The sequence below is a fragment of the Podarcis tiliguerta genome, assembly GCF_965153285.1.
Source record: "Podarcis tiliguerta genome assembly, chromosome: 17".
Classification (NCBI taxonomy): domain Eukaryota; kingdom Metazoa; phylum Chordata; class Lepidosauria; order Squamata; family Lacertidae; genus Podarcis; species Podarcis tiliguerta.
In genome coordinates, this window is record NC_139550.1 from 37,239,004 (window position 1) to 37,259,035 (window position 20,032).

The following is a 20,032-nucleotide window of genomic DNA, read 5'->3' on the forward strand; positions in this document are numbered from 1 at the left end:
AAGACCCATCTAAGCTGCAGCCTTCCTGACCTGGGGAAATGGACACTCCTATTTTCCTGACCTGTAGCCTGTTCATGACTATGCCTCCTGTCTAGCATGTCTACAGCCTTATCAAGGTCAGGCCCAGATCCTTTGGTACCTTCTGTAAGCTAGGCCCCAGGCCTGGTACTCTTCTTGACTGAATCTAACAGATATTGTACTGAGGGCAGAGCAGAAAGAAAACACAGAAGGATCTAAAACACCATGCATCTAACTCCCATTGAAGTCTATCAAATCAATGCTATACCTTAATTTGTAAGAGATGACTATCAGAAGGCACTACTTTTGCCAACCTGGTATTTTAGAGACAGTCTCTCACATGGGAAGGATACCAACCCTGTGATGTATGCCAGACACAGAAAATTTGATTCTTACCTTCACAGAATAGGCTAAGGAGATAGTGACGGCCAGTGGGAGGCCTTCAGGGACGGCCACGACCAGGACAGTGACACCAATAATGAAGAACTTGACAAAGTATTGCACATAGACAGGGGTGCACTCAGCCAACCATGCCTTCCCATCGATTACAAATGTCTCAATAACAAAATACAGAACCAGGATGATGACAGTGATGGCTGACATCACCAGCCCTGGCAGGAGTAAGAGAAAGAAAGAGAAACGGACAATCAGGTATGACAATTAGACCTAAGCCTGAGTACCTGTGATCACCCACCTACCCCAAGTTCCACACTTTAAGAATATTCTGGCTCTAAAGCCAGAACATGAGGAATTGAAACTAAGGCTGTGTACACACAACATTATATTCAATGCTCACTGAGATCTTGTTTTTTTCTATCTAGTCTATACACATTCAGGACATATTGCACATTTTATGCCCCTGAAAATAGCTTTTCACAATTCCAAAAATAAAGGCTCAATGCAAATTGATTTTGCAATACACCTCGCCCCTCCCATGTCCATTTGAAAATGGACGGAGTCAGTCCCAGTAATGAGGGTGTATCCACACCTGCCTAACAATGTTGTGGGCCTAACAAGGTCACAGTTACCAATTCTTCATTCACCTGGGGCATGTGCAGGAAGGAAAAGCTGTGGATAACCTAACTGAGGGATTTCAAGCACATTATCAAGGAATCCCACCTACCCTTGTGGGCAGCAGGATCATTCTAGAATTTATGTTGAGGATTAGCATGAATGATTCCATATTCAAAAAAACTACATTTTTGCACTACAGATAGGAAGTGTGTCCACATCCTAAGTCTCCTTTGCAAGGCCCCTTTGCACATTACTCATTCAGTCCCCAAAGCCACGTCAGGTATTTTCTGCTAAGGCAAGGGTTGATAGGAGCAGGCTATCTAGAAAGGCAAAGGAATTAAAATGTTCAGAAACCTGCAAGGTGATGGGGTGGAAGAGAAAGAGGATCAATGGGTAACCTCTTTTATATTGTTTCATTTCTAAGTTGAGCAGTGAGAAATTGGGGGCAGCCTTCACAGTTTACAGATATTTTTGGAGAACTGAGCACTGGAGACTTGTTATTTACAAATATGCAAATTGATTTATGGAGGTGCCAGAGCAAGCAAACAGGTGATCAGTGTTGCTTCACTGCAACAACTGAGTTTTTAACCACTTTTTTGCTACCCAAATTCAAACTAAACACTATTCAGTTCTCTTTGTTCACAAAGTTCTTTTGACCTTCCTCAGATCAGAAAAAACTGATTTCCCACCTTCACCTTAGTGAGTTAGGTGTGATTTCCATTTTAGATAATTGAGGCAGCCAAGCGCCCATTGCCTCCTCTCAATGACCAGACCAGGCAGATCTACTATGAAACTAATGAAGCTTAAGCTCCAGGGTCCCTAATCTCTGAGGGGCCCCAGAAGCGACTTTAGTCCAGATTGCTTTTAAAAAAATGGGTCTAGTACAACTCAAATTAATTTTTTGTTGTATATATTTCAAAAATCCCAAAGTTTGAGTCTATAGCACAGATGTTGCAAAGGTGGAGGATTGTGTTAAGTTGGCTGGTCTGCTGTGGTTAATGTAATTCTTTCCCCTTTTTAGCACAGGTCAAGACCGCTGAGATGAATAACAATGAGTTCATGAAAGTACTTAAGCAGATACCAAAAATCACACTCACAGAAGATTTGTGGAGATCTGCTATGGAACAACCCCATTGAAGAAGATAGCAGTGGTTACCTTGTTGCTGGTTGTGAAGCCCCCCCCCAATAGTTCAAGCTTCAGGGCCCCCAAAATGTAGGTCCACCACTGGACCAGACCACGCAAGGCTTAAGGAGAGACCCATTTCTCCACAGAGCAGAGTGGGGACTGGGTCACACAACATTACTAATTGAAAGAGTTCTCCAAAATGGGGCAGGTCAATGATGCATTGGGCATCACCACCTCCAGTCCCTATGGGAAAAGGCTGCGTGTCAAATTCAGCTTCCTGAGAATCTCTGTTTCTAGTCCTTGTTATGGTTATGAGGATATGCCTCAAAGTGGTCAATGCCTGATGAAACCTCAGAAGATGGAGGGGAGGCTGAATATGGTTTTCATTCCTTCTGGTTGGGGCTCCAATAACCAAGACATTTCATTTAATTGTCCCCCCCCTAAACATTGATAAAACCTGAATGATCAAAAGTGTAAAAAGAGAGAAATAAATCGTTCAAAATAAAAGGAAATAAATTCATGCAGAACTTGCTTTTCTTCTTCTTTTTTGGGGGGCGGGGAGGAGAAGAGGAATTCATTTCTTTTTGTCATGAAGCACAAAGTTCTGTCTACATCTTGTTTCTCATCCTCTAAGAAAGGCCACCCTCCTGCTATTTCTCAACATGGGTCGCTCTGCTTGGTCCTGTGAGACGGCATCCCAACATACCTGCTTTCCCGATCTGCACAGCCAGTTTGGTGAGCTTCCCTTGCAGGACAGATTTCTCTTTTTTGGGCACACTGGCTTTCTTCTTCTCTCGCTCTTCCATCTCACCACCCTCTGCACTTTTCAGGGGTTGCATCTCCATAGCAACTGCCCCATCCTGCTTTTTGGCTGCAGAGAGAGAGGGGGAGCAAAACACTGGTTCACCCATAAGGGAAGAATATCTGTCCCACCCTAATTTCATATTAATCCTACAGCTAGGATTGACACAAAACAAAACAAAAACAAACAAATAGAAAAGCCATCCTGCTCTTGTGCTGTTAAACAGCATCCTGAGGCACTAGAAATAAGGTACTGAAGCAGGAGCTGGGCAGCCATCTGTCAGGGGCGCTGCCATTGCAAGATTCATGCATTGAGCAGAGGGTTGGATAAGATGATACAGGAAGCTGCCTTCTACCCTTGGTCCATCTAGCTCAATATTGTCTATACCGGCTGGCAGCAGCTCTCCAGGATTTCAGGCAGGAGTCTCTCTCAGCCCTGCCTGGAGATGCCAGTGGGGACTGAACCTGGGACCTTCTTGCATGCTCTATCACTGAGCTACAGCCCTTCCCTTAGGGTCCTCTAATGACTTCCAAGGTCCTTTCCAACTCTAAATTCTATGGCAGATGAGGTTTTCCACATATATCCCCCCTAACCCCCCCCACCAGCTGAATTTCTGTGTCACATGCTGATGTCAACAAGGGTCTGGGTTACAGAAAAAGTGGCAGGCCCATCCGCTGACTGCTCTAGTGGGGCTCCATTCCCCGCAGCACATCTGGTGCCATCAGGGATGGGGAAGCCTTCCCCTTCTGGGGGCCACATCCTGGTGATGAAAAGCCCATGGGGCAACAGGTGTGACTTTGTATAATATGCCACTTTCCAGCCGTGCAAAAAAGAACAGCAACAACCACCCAGGAGTCCCCGCCTCTCTCTCATAGCCCCCCAAGCAAGCAAGAGGCAAGCAAGAGTTCATGGACACATTCAAGCAGCCAATGCACTTGAGGAGAGGGTGCAATAGCGAGGAGTGTGGCCTGGGGAGAGTCCTGCTGAGGGCCAAACAGAGAGGAGTGGGAGGCTGGATTTGGCCCCTGGCCTGATGTTCCATTCCCCTGTTCCAGATGCTTCCTTGGGGGAAATAGGAATTTGCCTCCTCCTAGGGTAAAGTCGAGTGAAGAGCTGGTTTCTTAGAGGACCAGTTTCAGATCTGTCTGCAGAAGGCAGCGCACACAGGCATCCACACTGTCTCTTGTTGCCTCTTTCACATTTTCTCTCAACCCACAATACACCCCAGCTGTGCAAAAATATATACAGCCACTCTCGTGCAGTCTTATCACAGGAATATCTCCCATGTAGAGAAAGTGGAACTAAATGTGGTTTAATTGTCATAGCTTCTCCCAGTGAACTCTGGGAATCGTGGTTCCATGAATGAGATCTTTTAGACAAAAATCTTAGCACCTTCACACAAAACTACAATTTCTAGAGTTTTTTTAGAGGAAAGTCCTTCTAGTGCACAATTCAGGTGAACAATTCTTATATGGTAGGTTCAAAAAAGCTTGTGCTCAGTTGGACAGAATTTTCTAATACTTCCATACATGACTACTGAACCAAGAGAAACACAGGCGTGCATGTGCGTGCACACATGCACACCACTCCTATCCCTTGTGATTCTAAATACCCAACACTGTCTGACATGCCAACCTGTATTTTGATAACACTCTCCCACTAGCCTTTGTACAAGATGCTTATTTCCTATGAACATAGGAGTGTCAGGTCCAATACTGGAGTTCCAAAATCTCTGAGTTTATATTCCAGCTCAATAACTGACAAATATATGCAATCTCTGCACTTTGGTACACCCCCGTCTGTAAACAGGGAATATTTTTATTCTTTTGCAACAACTACAGGAACTTTTCTGGTTGTGTTGGCTCTGCTTATTCTGAGCAGGCCAAGGACTCTCTTAGTGTGACCAGAGGCAGAAACCCTCTTGCTTTCATAATTGCACAGAAGGAAGAATGTGGAGAGGTGCAGCTTGGCATGGAAAAGTTGGAAAAATTGTAGCCGCTTGCCAACTGACCAGGATAAATACAGTTTGGCTACCTTTTATGATTTATAGGCCAGTTGCCAGAAAAACAAGGGGCAAAATCACTCTACCACTCAAGCTGTACAGCTTGGGTGAATACAAAGATTTTGTGCTGGGTGCTACCAAGGGTTACCATCTGAGGACCTCCAAAATAAGGAACCCACTGAAAGAAAATAATGTATTACATGTGTCAGAACATGTTAACAGTACTTCATTTGAATATACCATCCTTGTAATGTACTAAATCGAAGTTGATTGGTGCAGTTATGGTGCATGTCACAAATCAATGAGGTTTCTCGTTTGCCTTGAAATGAGAAAGTCTCAACCGCTAGACTTGTTCAGAATGTATGGGCTCTGCCCGCAACTCACCCAAACCTCACTGGGCTCTGCTACTGTCTCCATTGCAGGCTGGCTCTGGGCTTTGCTCCCCAAGTTAGCAAGCTTAGTACCCGGCTCCACCTCTCCACCCCAGAGATAACAACCCCAACAGGAGCTCTGCATGCTTTTGCCTCTGGTCACACAAGGTCTTGCTTTGCTTTGTTTAAACATGTCCGTTTTCTGAATGCAAATTACATATACTGCTAGGAAATCTAGAATCAGTCTGTTAAAGCCTAGTGATGACTAACTGTTTCCACTATGGATACTACTCTAGCTAAATGTAGAACTACAGGGGAGGCATTCAAAATGTGTTGGGGGAGTGTCCCGGGATTTTTACCTTTGTTCTGATTATTCTCCACTGCCCCATCCTGCTGCTTTCCTACAACAGAAGAAGGGAACGCAAACACAGGACGCTTGAGAACAGACAACACGGCACCAGCACAGAACACACAGTATGGAGACAGCATGGGCACTGACAAACAAGACATTCCACCCCATCCCACTTTGCCCCATGGAAGAAGCTGGCTAGGTGACTTTACAAGGACATATGTGCAGGCAGAGCATCTATTGAGAAAGAAAAGGGACTTAATCTGGTGGGCTCCATTTCTGAGTCAGTTAGCAGATTTCCTGCTCCACCCACTACAAAACCACGCACATAGCCCAGGCTGGGTGTGATAAAGAAGGATATCTCATTGGTTGTAGAAGTGCAGAGGGTGGGAGCTGGTTAAGGCAGGTTACTGTTAGTGCACAGTGCTCAAGGTGAGAGAGAAAAGGAAGTGGGACAGTTTAGTGTCCTGTTAGGCTGGACTTGAGCTGCATCCATTGAAAAGAAATGGGATAGCTTCCGATCCCTCTGAAATAGAGGGGGTAGCAACTGACTCTGTCTCAACCCATAGCAAGCCCTGGATGTACATGCAGAATACATGGATATAATGAAGTGTGCATTAATACAGCAACAGATATGCATATGTTTATTGGTTATTTAAAGTGAAATGCACTGAAAAACAGCATGTTTCCTACTATAGAGGATGTTTCTTAGGGAATCCCATTAATATTGCCCTATGAGGACCTTTAGAAAGCTGGTAAAATGTTACTTATTTTGCGAGACAATGGGAATGTGCATATGTGACCTTTTGCTACTGATTCTGTGGTTTGGCTGTTGGAGTTGGTGCTGTTTTTGTGTAAACCCAGTGTTTCCATGGAGGCAGCCACAGTCCCCCCCACCCATACAATTCCCTCAGAGAGTGACAGAAGGTCACCAGGTACTGCTATTTCTAGGGGGACTTGCTTCGTTCCACTCAAAGCAGCAGCAGCAGCAGCAGCAGCAGCAGCAGCAGCAGCAGCAGCAAGAAGATCTGTCACATCAGCTGCTCCAGAATTCTTCACAGCTTTATAAAGACGGGAGGGGCTTTTGGCAGAGGACCAAGGCAGGCATTGCTGGGCCCTCAAATTGGTAGGATTGTGAGTTCTAAAGTGGGCTCCGTGATCTGGTCATGATGATCCTTGATGATCCATGATGATGGCTCACATCAGGTGAGATCCAAGCACTGCTGCTTCCTCCTCCATTCCTACATATGTAATAAACTGCTGTGGCTTTGACAGCACCAACTACATTCCCTGGGCTCTCCTGCCAGGCTTTCCTTTTTGGTTTTAATGGTGCTGCTTTAAAAAGGATTGATTGTGCTGCTGTTGCAATGTTGCAACAAACCACCCTGGTGTGCCTCCGGCAAGTTGGATGGCAGGTAATGAACAAGCAAGCAAGCAAATAACCTAAATGGCTGCAGTGTGGGTTGTCTGTGTTGCAATCACAGCTGACAGGAGTGCCCCTTCAAGGGAGCTGTGGCCTAGTGTGTGCATCGCTATGTGTGTGGAGGAATTGCTGCCTTCTAAGAATATGCAAGGATGAAGGGGAATGCTTAGAAATGCACGTTGTCAGTGTCACATAGTGAGGTGGCAGCAGCATGCCTCTGATTGACAGCTGCTAGGAGGGCAAAGAGGACGGTGGTGTTAGGGATGCTGTCCTCATGCCCTGCTTGTGAGCTTCTGAGGGGCATCTGGCCAGACACTGAGAGGAACAAGGTTGATGAACTAGGTGGACCTCTGGGCCAGAACCAGCCAGGCTCTTCTAATGTTCTCACTGGTGGGGACATACATGTCATGGATGCATGTCTAGCATGCATGGTTGGCCTGTCTGGGAGCGTATGCATGTATTCTAGAGACGCAGAGATATGCCCTTCTGCACATACCCCCCTTGTTCTCAGTTTCGGAAGTCTCTGCATTAGCGTCTAGGGGAAATGAATGAAAGAAGGGACCATGGGAAAGAGGAGGTTGGAGTGCAAGAGGAGGGGAAGTGCAACAGGGGTCAGACGTGGTGGGGATCAGGGAAAAGAAAAACAAAACATTAATAAATATTTTTTCAGGGTGAACTGACAGAACGCAGCCGCCAGGGGGCCAAAAGGCCCTCTCCAAATGCTTCTTTCTGGGCTTGGTTCTTGAAGGCAGGTTCAGAACCAACGTAACACAGTGCTCCAAATTCCTACTCCCCAGAGCTGATCCAGGAGGATATGAAGGCTGATGGTAGACCTGGGTGATATTTCAGTTCAATAACAGTCTGAAACTGGTATGAAGTTCAAATCCTGATACTGGCTTCAGAATTTTTGAGCTCCACATTGTGGCTCCTTGGCTGCCACCAGCACAGGGCATTTTACTCCCTGTATGTTTGCCTTCGCCTGAGCAAGCTGGGTCGCTCAGGAGGAAAGAGGCAGCCTGCTCCGCTTGGCAAAGGCCAGCACACAGGCAGGCAGGCAGATGGAGCACCTTCTCAGGCTCTCTCTGCTGAGGCTGGGTTGCAGAGGGAGGGAGGGAGGGGGCAGGAGGAAGCAAGCGGGCAGCCTCCTTCCCTTCCTCCTGGTTGCTCCTCTCTCCCTCCACAGCCCAGCTGCTTTTTCAGCCTTTTCCTGTGTTATTTCAGACACTGTGATATTTCACTATATTGCAATGGTTAGCTCGTTCACAATGCTGAAAACCAGATATTGCCCAGCCCTTGTCGACGGTATCAAATGCCAACAAGAGATTAGGAAGCAGGAGCAAGGACACACTCCAGCTGCCCTGCTCTCTGCAGAGGTCATCCATCTGACAAAGGCCAACTCAGTTCCATGAGCAGGCCTGAACCCAGATTGGAACGGATCTATATACTACCACAGTGATACCTTGGTTCTCAAACTTAATCCATTCTGGGAGTCTGTTCAACTCCTGAAACCATTCGAAAACCAAGGCGTGGCTTCCAATTGGCTGGAGGAGCTTCCTGCACTCATGCAGAAGCAGCATCAGATGTTTGGCTTCCAAAAAACGTTTGCAAACCGGAACACTTACGTGTGGGTTTGCGGCATTTGGGAGCCGATTTGTTCGGCCACTAAGTCATTCGGGAACCAAGGTTCCACTGTACTAACAATAACAATAACAATGATGATTTTATTATGTGTACCTCACCCATCTGACTGGATTGCCCCAGCCACTCTGGGCAGCTTCGAATAAAATACAAAAACACAGTAAAATATCAAACATTAAAAACGTCCCTCTACAGGGCTGCTTCCAGATGTCTTTTAAAAGTCAGATAGTTGTTTACTTCCTTGACATCTGATGGGAGGGTGTTCCACACGGTTGGGTGCCACTACTGATAAGGCCTTCTGCCTGGTTCCCTGTAGCTTAAGTTCTCACAGTGAGGGAACCATCAGAAGACCCTTGGTGCTGGATCTCAACATTTGGGCTGAATGATGGGGGTGGAGATGCTTCTTCAGGTATACAGGGTTGAGGCCATTTAGGGCTTTAGAGGTTAGCACAAGCACTCTTAAACATACTGGAAGCCAATGTAGGTCTTTGGACCAGTGTTGTATGTTCCCATCGGCCACTCCCAGTCACCAGTCTAGCATCCGCATTCTGGATTAATTGTAGTTTCTGAGTCATCTTCAAAGGTAGTCCCACGTAGAACGCATTGCAATCCAAGTGGGAGATAACCAGAACACGAACCACTCTGGTGAGACAGTCCGCAGGCAGGTAGAGCCTCAGCAGGCATATTAAAAGGAGCTGGTAAACAGCTGTCCTGAATGCTGAATTAATCTGGCCTCCATGGACAGCTGTGAGTCCAAAATGACTCCCAGGCAGTACACCTGGTTCTTTAGGGACACAGTTACCTCATTTAGGACCAGGGAGTCCCCCACACCTACTCACCCCCTGTCACCCATAAATAGTACTTGTCAGGATTCAACCTCAATACATTGACTGCCATCCATCTTCCAACTGCCTCCAGACAGGCACACAGGACATTCACTGCCTTCACTGGTTCCATTTTAAACAAGAGGTAGAGCTGGGTATCATCCACACATTGGTGAACACTCAACCGCCTGATGATCTCTCCCAGTTGCTTTATATAAAAAGCACAGCAGAGTGGACGGAGTCCTGAGTCACCCCACAGGTAAGCACCCAGGGGTCCAAACACTCACCCCAACACTACTTTCTGGACATGGCCCAGGAAGAAGGAGCAGAACCACTGCATAACAGTGTCCCCAGCTCCCAACCCTTCCACGGTTTTTGGGAATGATAGACCAGCAGAGCTGTTGAGCTTTTTTTTGGGGGGGGGGGGGCAACAAGGATCGACAAGGAATGGCCCGTGATCGACTGTTTGGACATTCCTGGATTAAGATATGTTCATAGAATTAGGCTGCCTGTTGGAAACAACAGAAGGAGAAGACTGGGAGGAGTGAAAAGATTTTGTACTATAGAGCTATTTTCCTTGAAAACTGGAACCTTGTTGTGCTGGGAGTGATTGAGTGGAGTTACTTCAGCGTTTCTACACCTTATGTGGGTCTGAGGTAGTTAATGAGTTGAACCCTTCTTGTACTGAAGGCCCAACAATAAAGAGACAAACGCTGAAGGCTTTGAGTCATGACCAGTCTCTTTTCTGAATCAGACTCCAAAAATGATGAGCCATAATTCGGCAGATGAGTCAACAATGTTGAGCAAGAGTGCCGAGTCAAATGCAATTACACTGTGATGCCCTTTAGATGTTCTCCTGGCTGTGTGGGAGTCACTTATCCATGTGCAACTGAGAGAACATTTAAATGGCCCAATCACACGGGCCTTTCCCATGGAATCAGCAAACCCTCTCCAGGAGCAGCACCTTTCTGTGCGAAGGACCCTCGTGGTTTACCTCTGTGCATGTGACTGGGCTATTTAAATGCTCCCAGTTGCATGAGCAGCTGCCTATGAACAAGCAGCTCCTATGTCACTACAAGAACATTGAAAGGACACTTGTGCCAAAGGACAGCTGGATGGGACTGTTTTACGTCAGGGAAAAGAGGTGACCTGCACCTGCACCTGGATCTGGATCAATAGGGCAAAGGGATGATGGGAAAATTGAGAGGTGGGCTGGCAGCAGAGCTGGCTGGTCAAGCATTTCTGCTTCAATTTTTGATTTTATTTTTTTAAAAACACACAAGTTCTTGTCAAAGTTCATCAGTATTTTAGTGTGGATTTCTTCAAATATACACATTTTTGTATGCCATTTTGCCTAATATGTGGGAACTGGGTAAGCTGAAGAGAGGCTCAGACTGCCAAGAAGTGAAGGATGTTAGACAAAAGCAGGAATGATGAGCAAGGTCTGTAACAGCTGTGTCTGGTTTCACAGATGGAGAAGTCACAGGAAAAGGTAGTAGGGACTGAAAGAGGCAAGATCCAATCCAGATAGGGAAGGTGGTCAAGTGAGGGACAGAGCCAGAAAAGCTGGTGGGCCCAGGAGATTTAATGAGCCCAACAGAGGTGCAGTTCTGTCTCAGCCCTCAAGTTTGAGTCTGCTCTCCACCACTGTAAGAAACCCCCTAAACTGCTATCCAGAAACAACAGGTCAACATCTACAGCCCATAAAATACGGTACTTATTTGGTATCCAGTGCTACCGAGCCCATACCAATGATGCTGAGTTATAGTATGAGGCAAACATGTTTAATAGTGTAAGTTAAACAGCTGATTCAGGGAAAGATCTGGGCAGCAATATAGTACTGTGTGAGGATACTGACTCTGTCCACATTCTACTTTTGCAGCACTTTTGAATCACATTATTTCCCTCCAATAATTCTGGGCATTGTAGTTTGTTAAGGGTTGTTAAGGGCTGGAAATTGTTTGTGAAAGGTAAATGACAGTGCCCAGAATTCTTTAGGGAAGGAATGCCTGAAGGCACAGCACTGCTTGTATAACCAAGGACAGCAGGATGATGCTAAACTTGAGGGCACTTGAATGAATTTGATGACCTTGAAGGCAATATCTAAGTAGTGAGGTCCTATTATGTTGTAACCATGATTGTGTGCATTGACTTAATACTACACAGATGAGAGACATTGTGGACAAAAGCTGGCCAATTTTGAAAACATTGTTGAAAGACGGACCTGAGAGAGACTGATCATGTCACTCCTGCATTGGTAAACAAATGGCTGACCTGAACATGAAGACTTGGAATGTGTCACAAAGGCTACAGATATGCACTGGGGAATGGCTTACCTAGGCCGGAGGGAATACCTTACCTTTTTTGTCTTTCTTTTCCTCCTCTTCTCCACCAGCACCCAGCAAAGTGAAGATAATCCCAGTCTGTGAGTTGACCCCAACGGCTGTAACAACCATTCGCCCAGAGCCTTCCATGACGTGGGTGCCTGGGAAAACAAAGGGAGAGTCAGTAGGGTATCAGAAGAAAGTTGGAAACCAAGCCAGGAGCAGAAGGCTCAGATCCACTGGCCTATGTGGTTCCGTGGAAGCTTAACAGGAATTTGCCAGCCACTAACAATTTTCCTTCAGGATCTGCAGCCATGGGAAAGTACAGGGTGATTTTTAGGTACATTATGTTTATGTGGGACATTGGTGACCCTGAAAGTTCTGGCCAACACTCTGCATATGCCCCCTAGACCACCCTCTAGGATCCTTTGTAAATGTTCACGAGTGTTTTGACAGACAAAATGAGGTACAAATGGTTTCCTGAAGGTGGAAAGTTTGAAAACCATGGGGTGGTAGCCTACTAAGTGTTGCTCAGAGTAGACCAATTGAAATGAATGAACCTAACTTAGCAAGAGTCATTCATTTCAGTGGGGCTGTTCTGAGTAACACTTAGTTGAATACCACCCCACAGTTGAGTAAATGATCACTTGGGTAGCCCCACTTCTTCCAGCTTCAGCCCCTTGTTGTACAGGAATTATGGGACTTGGGTGCCAACTGTAGTGAATGGATGAGGAGGAAGATTGTCAGGGTCCTCAAGCAGTGTGAGGTGCCTCCAGCCCCATATTTCTTGAAAGGAGGTGGGAAAAATGCAATTGAGTAGAATAGTAAAAAATAATGGGCATTGGTGAATGTCAGAGGCGCCAGCTTGCAAGGGTGATTGGGGGCCCCTATGTCATGTGTGCGATGTTGTGATGTCCCAATGTTGCACATGTGATGTCAAGATGTTGGGAGGAGCCAGAGATGGGTAGGCTTTGGGAAGATGGTGGGAGGGCTCTTGGACCCTGTCGGAGCATTGCGCCTCCCTCCCTAAGCTGGGCAGAAGCTTCCTGGGCTTTGGGAAGGGGGTGCCAGGCATCTGACAGGATGCTGGAGCCCTCCTTCCTCCTTCCCAAAGCTCTGTGCTTTGGGGACTTTGGGGTGGGGATGGCAGTGGCTTCTTTCTCCTCCATGGCCGTCTCTGGATGTGTCCTTCTCCCTCCCTTTCACTGTGCTAGGCTTTAGACTGTCTGCTCTCTCTCCAAATTTCAACTCTCCTTAGAATCTTCTCTAGTTCTCTTCCAGCCTCTTCAGAATCTCCTCCAAACCCTCCAGGCTCCTGCAGTAGCTCCTGCAACAGCTCCCAACGTGCTTCAGATGTGCTACTGCAAGCTAAATGGTGTTAAGATCAGCAGAGAGAGCCTTCTAAGCTACTGAATAGCAACAATAATAATTATTTTATTGGTACCCTGCCATCTGACTGGGTTGCTCCAGCTACTCTGGGTGGCTTCCAACAAATATAAAAGCATAAGAAAACATCCCTTCTCACAGAGGTCCATGCATCTGGCCCCTTCATTGTATAGCTTTTGCCATATGCTGAAGACCACACCCTATTATTTTAATTATAAATTGTTTTAACTTATTTTAATATTGTGTTTTTCAATTGCTGTAACACACCCTTATGGTGAAGGCCGAGCAATAAATCTAATAAATAATAATAATAAGTTGCATTTTGCAGTTGCACTTTGTTTTAAAATATTGTTGCAAGGGTGACTGTCATACTTATTGTGAACGGAGTATGGTTTTGCAACAGGAGCTGGAACTGATGGCAGGCAAAAGGAGAACTGGCCCAGTCGCTGAGGCAACGGGGGCACACTTCTGCTCCTGACACCCATTCCTACATCCTTCGGCATATGCCAAAGTCACCATGGGTGCCATAGCAGCATTCGCAAGCTCTCCTACAGGAGAGGTTTTCAAGTTGTGATCCAGGGAGCTCCGAGGGAAGTTTATCCAGGGCTTTGCAAGGAGAAGATCAGCAGTGGTGACAGCAGCTACAGGTGAAGTGGTGAGTGGTGCTTTAAGACTCAGTTCGTGTGAGGCAAGTATGCCCCCAGCTCCTTAAACCAAAGGGGGCTCTATGGCAGCCACACCCGTCCCTTGCAGATGCACCACAGTGGAAAAGGTTTCCTGAAACCAGAGAATTTGGAGGCTACTGTCAGGGGCGGAGGAAGGGGTGTGTGGTGGGAATGGTGCGGCCCAGGTGTCATCACTGAGGAGGGGTGACATTCGGCGTGCCGCCCGCCTATGACTCCCAAGCCTACCCTGAGCTGTCGGGGGAAGGGGTGGAGCTGTGCCACCTTGCCAGCGGCCTTTCCCCCTTCCTCCTTCATTTTGACAGCTTGGGGGAGGCTTGGGAGTCACGGGTGGGTGGCGTGCCATTGCCCCCCACTCCCGGGCTGCTTCCTGGGGGAGGGAAGCCTCCCCTGAGCTGTCAAAAGGAATGGGGAAGGGAGGAAGGCTACTGGCAAAGCAGCGTGGCTCCCTCCCCCCCCCAGGAAACATCCTGCCATGGGTGGCTCACTCTGCCCCATGGGCGTCTCGCTGGCCCCGCCCCATGGGACACTGGGTGCACAGGGGCAGCTAGTTCCGCCTCTGGCTACTGTCAGTGCACAGCAACCAAATCAGCACATGATCCTTCTGGCTTTCCTGAACTGCATCCCTTTCTTTCTTGTTCGCTCACCTGACAGCAGCATGGGATCCTTTTCCACTGATTTGCGCACGTGATCCGACTCCCCCGTCAAGGAACTCTCATCAATCTTGAGATCGTTCCCCTGGATAAGCACCCCATCTGCAGGAAGCAAGTCACCTGGAGAAAGAAGCAGGTCAGAGTCGTGGTCTCAAAGAGCAACTCTGCTTAGGCTGCAATCCTATAAACACTTACCTAAGAGGAGTAATTCCCACAGGACTCAGTGCATCTCAGGAGACATGCACAGGACAGTGCTGTTCGTCTCCAAATACCACCTTCTGTTCCCTATCCCATCTCAGTTTCTTAGCGCTAGCCGGGGTGCCCATTTAATTACCCAGTCCATATACTATGTTTGGAAAATGTGGTCTGCTAGAAGGATGTTCTCAATGTTTGTTCTACCACTGCAAAGCTTTCTGAACCTGGAATTATGAGGATGCCTTCTCCCCCATGCGCCACTGCAAATCTCTTGCCAGTGCACCCATGCATCACATCTGCAAGGGAACCTCGCATAGAGGTAGTCTCTTGGTAACTGCTCTACAGCTGTGAACCAGCCCCATCTGATGCCACAGGCACCCTTCATGCAGCAAGGATCTCAAGGACTCCTCAGCAGATGTTAGATCTCAGGACTGTCACAGCTCAAATCCCAAAAGTTTATCTTGATATCACCACCCAGGCTCTCCCTGTAACAGTCACGCCTTCAGCAGGCCCCCAGTAATAAATCCAGCCCAGCACACCCAGCCCCTTCCTTGTCCCTTACCATATTTGATTTGAGCAATGTCCCCGGCAACCAGTTCAGCCACAGGGATCTGGACCTGTTGCCCATTGCGGATGACGGCAAACTTCTGCTCCTGCTCTATGCGGCTCTGCAGACCTCGGAACTGCTTCTCCTTACTCCAGTCATTGAAGGCTGTGACCAACACTACACAGATCACCGAGAGCAGGATGGCAGCACCCTCAATCCAACCAGCTTCTGACTCACCCTCATCCTCTGCGCTGGCTGCCACGTTCCCGCAGGCTAGGAAAATGGGGGAGAAAAAGAAGGTGTTGGAGAGGGAGGAGGCTCCTATCATTATGACCACGTCATCCTTCAGTCAGGGATGAGGAACCAAGGTACCTCCAGAAGACACTGGATGATAACTCCCATCATTCTTAGCCACTGAGTGGGGATGGTGGGAGTTGGGATCCAAAAGCCTCTAGAAGGCCACCATTTCCCCATACCTGTCTTAAGTCTTTGAGGTTTTTTCTTACAATCAAGTGGTACAGAATTTTTATTAAAGGCAGAGGTCTGGGGCCCTGCTTAGCAGATCACTTTGCCATCTAAAGCAGGGGTGGGGGCTAGACATTAATATCATGAAGTCCAGAGTCTGAAATTACCTAAATCACTTAGCCCTAGTCCTTCTTCCAGATTGTCAGTTCCCATTCTGTGAATGAGGCAAGTTAATTTTCTGGTGTACATATGTCCTGAACATCTCACAACCTTCAAGTATGTTCCATAAATATAAATTTATCTTGTTGAATTTGCTTGTTGTTAACTACCAACCACAACTACATGGATCTGGATGATTGCCAAAGGCTACCCTGAATGGGTCATTGCATGGGTACGCTTGGAGTGTAAAGCCCAGTTCAGACATGGACTTGTGCAGGAGGACTATGGGAATAGCAGTCCTCTACCTCAGAGGGTTGTTATGCAGCTGAAAGAAGTAGAGAGTCACATAATACTCTTTGTACATTAAAAGTACTTCATAGGAACAGGAAAACGAATGAGTCAGCAGAGTAGATAAATGGAGCAGTCAGTGGAAAGTGATGGAGAACTTGATAAATTTCAGAAGACTGGAAAGCAGAAATAGTTGTTGATTCGATGGATGTTTCAAGAAGGCACATTGATCTTCTGTTGAAAGACAGATCTTAGTTTTGACCTCAGCATCGTGAAGCCAAAGGCAGTCTGTGTGGGCCTGGGATCAGGCCTGGGATCCCCAACATGTGAAGCTCACCTTGCTTCTACAAGATAGAAGGGCATTCATGTCTGTTAGCACCTAGGCTGTGGGACACCTTGCCTTGTAATATTAAGCAAGCACTTCAGCACTTTGCTTCAAATGCCTGCTTAAGACCTTATATTGTTGTTTAATGAATGCTAGCTGTCCTGGGATCTTATCTTCAGGTGGGACATAAGGTGACCAGCTAGCTAGCTAATGGAGGAACCTATGGCTCTTCAGGTGTTGTTGGACTTCCAACTCCCATCAGCCCAGGCCCTCACAGCCAATGGTGAAGGATGATACAGCTCAACATCTTCTGGAGGGCCACAGGCTGCCAGCCCTGCTGCAGGGTCTTATGGGAAAGGCAGTATCCTAGATAGGTTGGCTCAGAGCCCACCTTCTTCCTTTAATTCCAAGACTAGCAGGCCATGGCCTCCTTGAGAAGGGAGTTCTGCTCTCCAACAGATCTAATGACTCTATAAGGAACACATCTCACCTTCACTTTCTTCGCCTGGTGGAGCATAAAAAGACAACCCCAGGGAGATTATGGCAGCAATTTCAAGAATGATCAGTGTCACATCTTGGAGGGCCTCCCATACTAACTGCAGGAAGGTCTTAGGCTTCTTTGGGGGGATGAAGTTCTGTCCGTAGATCTGCCTTCTCTTTTCCAGGTCAGCTGTGTTGTCCGAGAGGCCTGCGGGGGTGGAGGGGGGAAGAAGAGAGAGCAGATGACATCAAGCTGTACAAGTTGTAATTCCAAAACTAGGTGATTTATGGAGGGCTGTTGCCTGCTTTTCCATACAAATGCTCCAAGTGGTGTGTAAAGTTCAAATGAAACATAAGAATAGGCCTTTTCTGCAGTGGCTCCTTGTTTGTGGAATATGCTCCCCAAGGAGGCCTGATTGGTGTCTTTGTTACATATATTTAGGTGTCAGGGACAAACATTCCTCTTCTCCCAGGCCTTTGGCTAATTAAACAATGGGGGAGGGGTGTTATTGTTTTTGTTTATTATTGTGGTGTGTATTTTTGTGCTTTTATATTATAAACTGCCCTGAGATCCTCAGATGAAGGGCAGAATATAAATTAAATAAATAAATACAGAATTAAAAAATACCCCCAATACTCTCCAACCTTATCTGTTTAGTACTCCCTCTTCTTACACTGGTAGGGAAATATTAGGAGGATCAGCTACACATCTGAGTGGGGGCAGATGCATCTGGACTGTGGTGCACCTGGATGTCAACCAATGTTAGAAACTTAGGTATAGAAACTAGGCGCTAAATGCAACAAAGGTCGCAGTCACCAAAACAGGATGTCTAGTTGCCATTTTGGGGCAAGACGGCTCTAAAGTCTTATTTTCCAAATGAGGGACTGACTGTGATTGATTCTCAGTTAAACATCTGGCTAGCTGAGATGACAACCTTGGGCTAGGCTAAGAACTTTGAGAAGAAGTTCTTCTCAAAACAGAAAAGTCCCTTGATCCAGGGACAGTCCACATACTGTATATATTGGCCTATTCCACCTTCTTTTTCTTAATGGTGACTGCTCCTGCTCAGGCTGCACAGAAAAAGCCTTTTGGTTCCTGAAAATTCATTCTGATTGTGTAGATAAAATATAACTAATAGAATTCTATAGGATGTGGTGTTAGTGTGTGAAAACAGTCAAGATCCAATGGTCCCCATACATGCAGCTCCAGATGGTGGAGATCTCAGGTGCCAGCCTGTTGCCTAGGCATCTTCACTTGGCTGCAAGTGATTGACAGCCAGGTGGAAAAAAGCACCTGGCTACTGGTTGATTTCGAACACTGATATTGGCCACAAAATGCCAGTGTGTGGCAACCCTTGCTCTATACTCTCCTATACACAAAGGACAGAATGCTCTGAATGTGTTTGAACTCACAGCTGATCTCTCACCTGATCTGCTGTGATATCAAACATTCAGTGAACACATTCTAAAGTATTACCATATTTTTCCATATATAAGATGCCCCCTATTTTTTTGAACCCTAAATTAAGAAATCAATATTTTAAACATCAAGCAGAACAACTTTGATATTTTATTAAAGCACCGGTGTAACAACTCCTGCTGGTTCCTGGGTGGTGGGGGTGCTCACTCGTGGGTAGCAGCATAGCCTGCCCCCCAACACCTGAGATCGCCCAAAGTTGTTGTGCTTTTCGGGGGGCGATCGGCCAAGCCAAGCACCTGGGAAGGTCAGTGGCAGCTTCTGGCAGCTTCTTCATGGCAGCCACAGGAAGGTACCATAAGTAGTGTTTTGTTTTTTTAACCCATGTGTATTCACCATCCGTGTATAAGACGACCCCCAAATTTTGTCTAAACCTTTTTAGCAAAAAGCATTGTCTTCTACAAGGAAAAATACGGTATTTTCTTTTGTTTCAAGTAAATGGTTATCGGCTGTATACACACCATACATTCAAAGCACATTGAGAGCCACACTTCAAAGAATTCTGGAAACTGTAGTTTACCCGCCAGCGAGCTACAATTCGCAGCACCGTTAACAAATTACAGCTCCCAGGATTCTTGGGGGTGGGGAAATGTGCTTTAAATGCCTGGTGTGCATGCAGCCCTGATGGCCAGTTTAAGTTCATAGAGCAAGCAGGGAAGAGACTTCAGCAATGTGCAGTCAAGACAGCGATCCTTTCTCATGCTAATACTATTTTCAACTGCAAAATGCTGGAAAGCCTGGGCATCCCAAGTATTCTCAAGAAACAGACAACAATGCCGAAAGCAGTGTTATCACGCAGCAAAATTTGTCCTGAACTGCTGTACACCTGTGTTATAGACATTTCAAAGAGTTAACACCTGTGGCGATGGAGGAGGCCTTCGCCCCAGGCCCGGATCCCACTCCTGTGAGATGAAAGAGCCCCAGGGTGGCACTGCAGTCATTCTCTCTTCCTTTGCTTAGCCTTGGACTCAGGGTGGGAGGGCTTTGTGAAATATTAAAAATGTCAGAGACCCAGGCAGCCAGCAGGAACCACATCTCAGGGTCTGTTGTCAGATCCCCTCCACAGCTGGCCATGAAAGAGACCGGCCAGCAGATCACAGCAACCCTGAGTCCCTCTGACTAGGTGTGACTACCTTCCCAAAGACAGGGATTCAGATTCCACTGCCACTGCCTCCCAATCTGCTCCTTCTCCCTCTGACCCAGGGGTGAAACGAGGCTTTATTTCACCCAGGTCAAAAACCCAGTTTGGCATTCCCAGCACACAAACACACACAGGCCGCAAGCCTCATTGGTGCCCCTCTGGAGGCTTCACCCGGGGCTACAGCTCTGCTCTGACCACTCATTGTCGTCCCACCACCAATCCTCTGACTCGGAGCCCTCTTCCCTGGGGGTTCCCAACTGGTGCCTCCCACCGCTCCTCTGGGGAAAGGGTTAAACCTGCATCTCCCCCCCCCCATCTCAAACAAATAAGAATGAATGCTGA

The 20,032-nt window shown here is 47.0% G+C and overlaps 1 protein-coding gene across 10 annotated transcripts in view; it reads right to left on the minus strand.

Moving 5' to 3' along the window:
- Nucleotides 1–20,032, minus strand: part of ATP2B3 (ATPase plasma membrane Ca2+ transporting 3) — a 115,394-nt gene that overhangs the window by 41,455 nt on the left and 53,907 nt on the right. For 4 of the 10 annotated variants that reach the window (XM_083419522.1, XM_083419526.1, XM_083419521.1 and 1 more), the window contains 8 exons: nucleotides 17,083–17,280; nucleotides 15,371–15,628; nucleotides 14,608–14,733; nucleotides 11,927–12,052; nucleotides 7,602–7,640; nucleotides 5,693–5,734; nucleotides 2,865–3,029; nucleotides 415–629 (listed from right to left, as the gene is read on the minus strand). In XM_083419522.1, the coding sequence (XP_083275648.1) occupies nucleotides 415–629; nucleotides 2,865–3,029; nucleotides 5,693–5,734; nucleotides 7,602–7,640; nucleotides 11,927–12,052; nucleotides 14,608–14,733; nucleotides 15,371–15,628; nucleotides 17,083–17,280 (1,169 nt within the window). The remainder of the gene's footprint in view (nucleotides 1–414; nucleotides 630–2,864; nucleotides 3,030–5,692; nucleotides 5,735–7,601; nucleotides 7,641–11,926; nucleotides 12,053–14,607; nucleotides 14,734–15,370; nucleotides 15,629–17,082; nucleotides 17,281–20,032) is intronic. The other 6 variants (XM_083419527.1, XM_083419528.1, XM_083419524.1 and 3 more) reach the window with 2 other exon arrangements.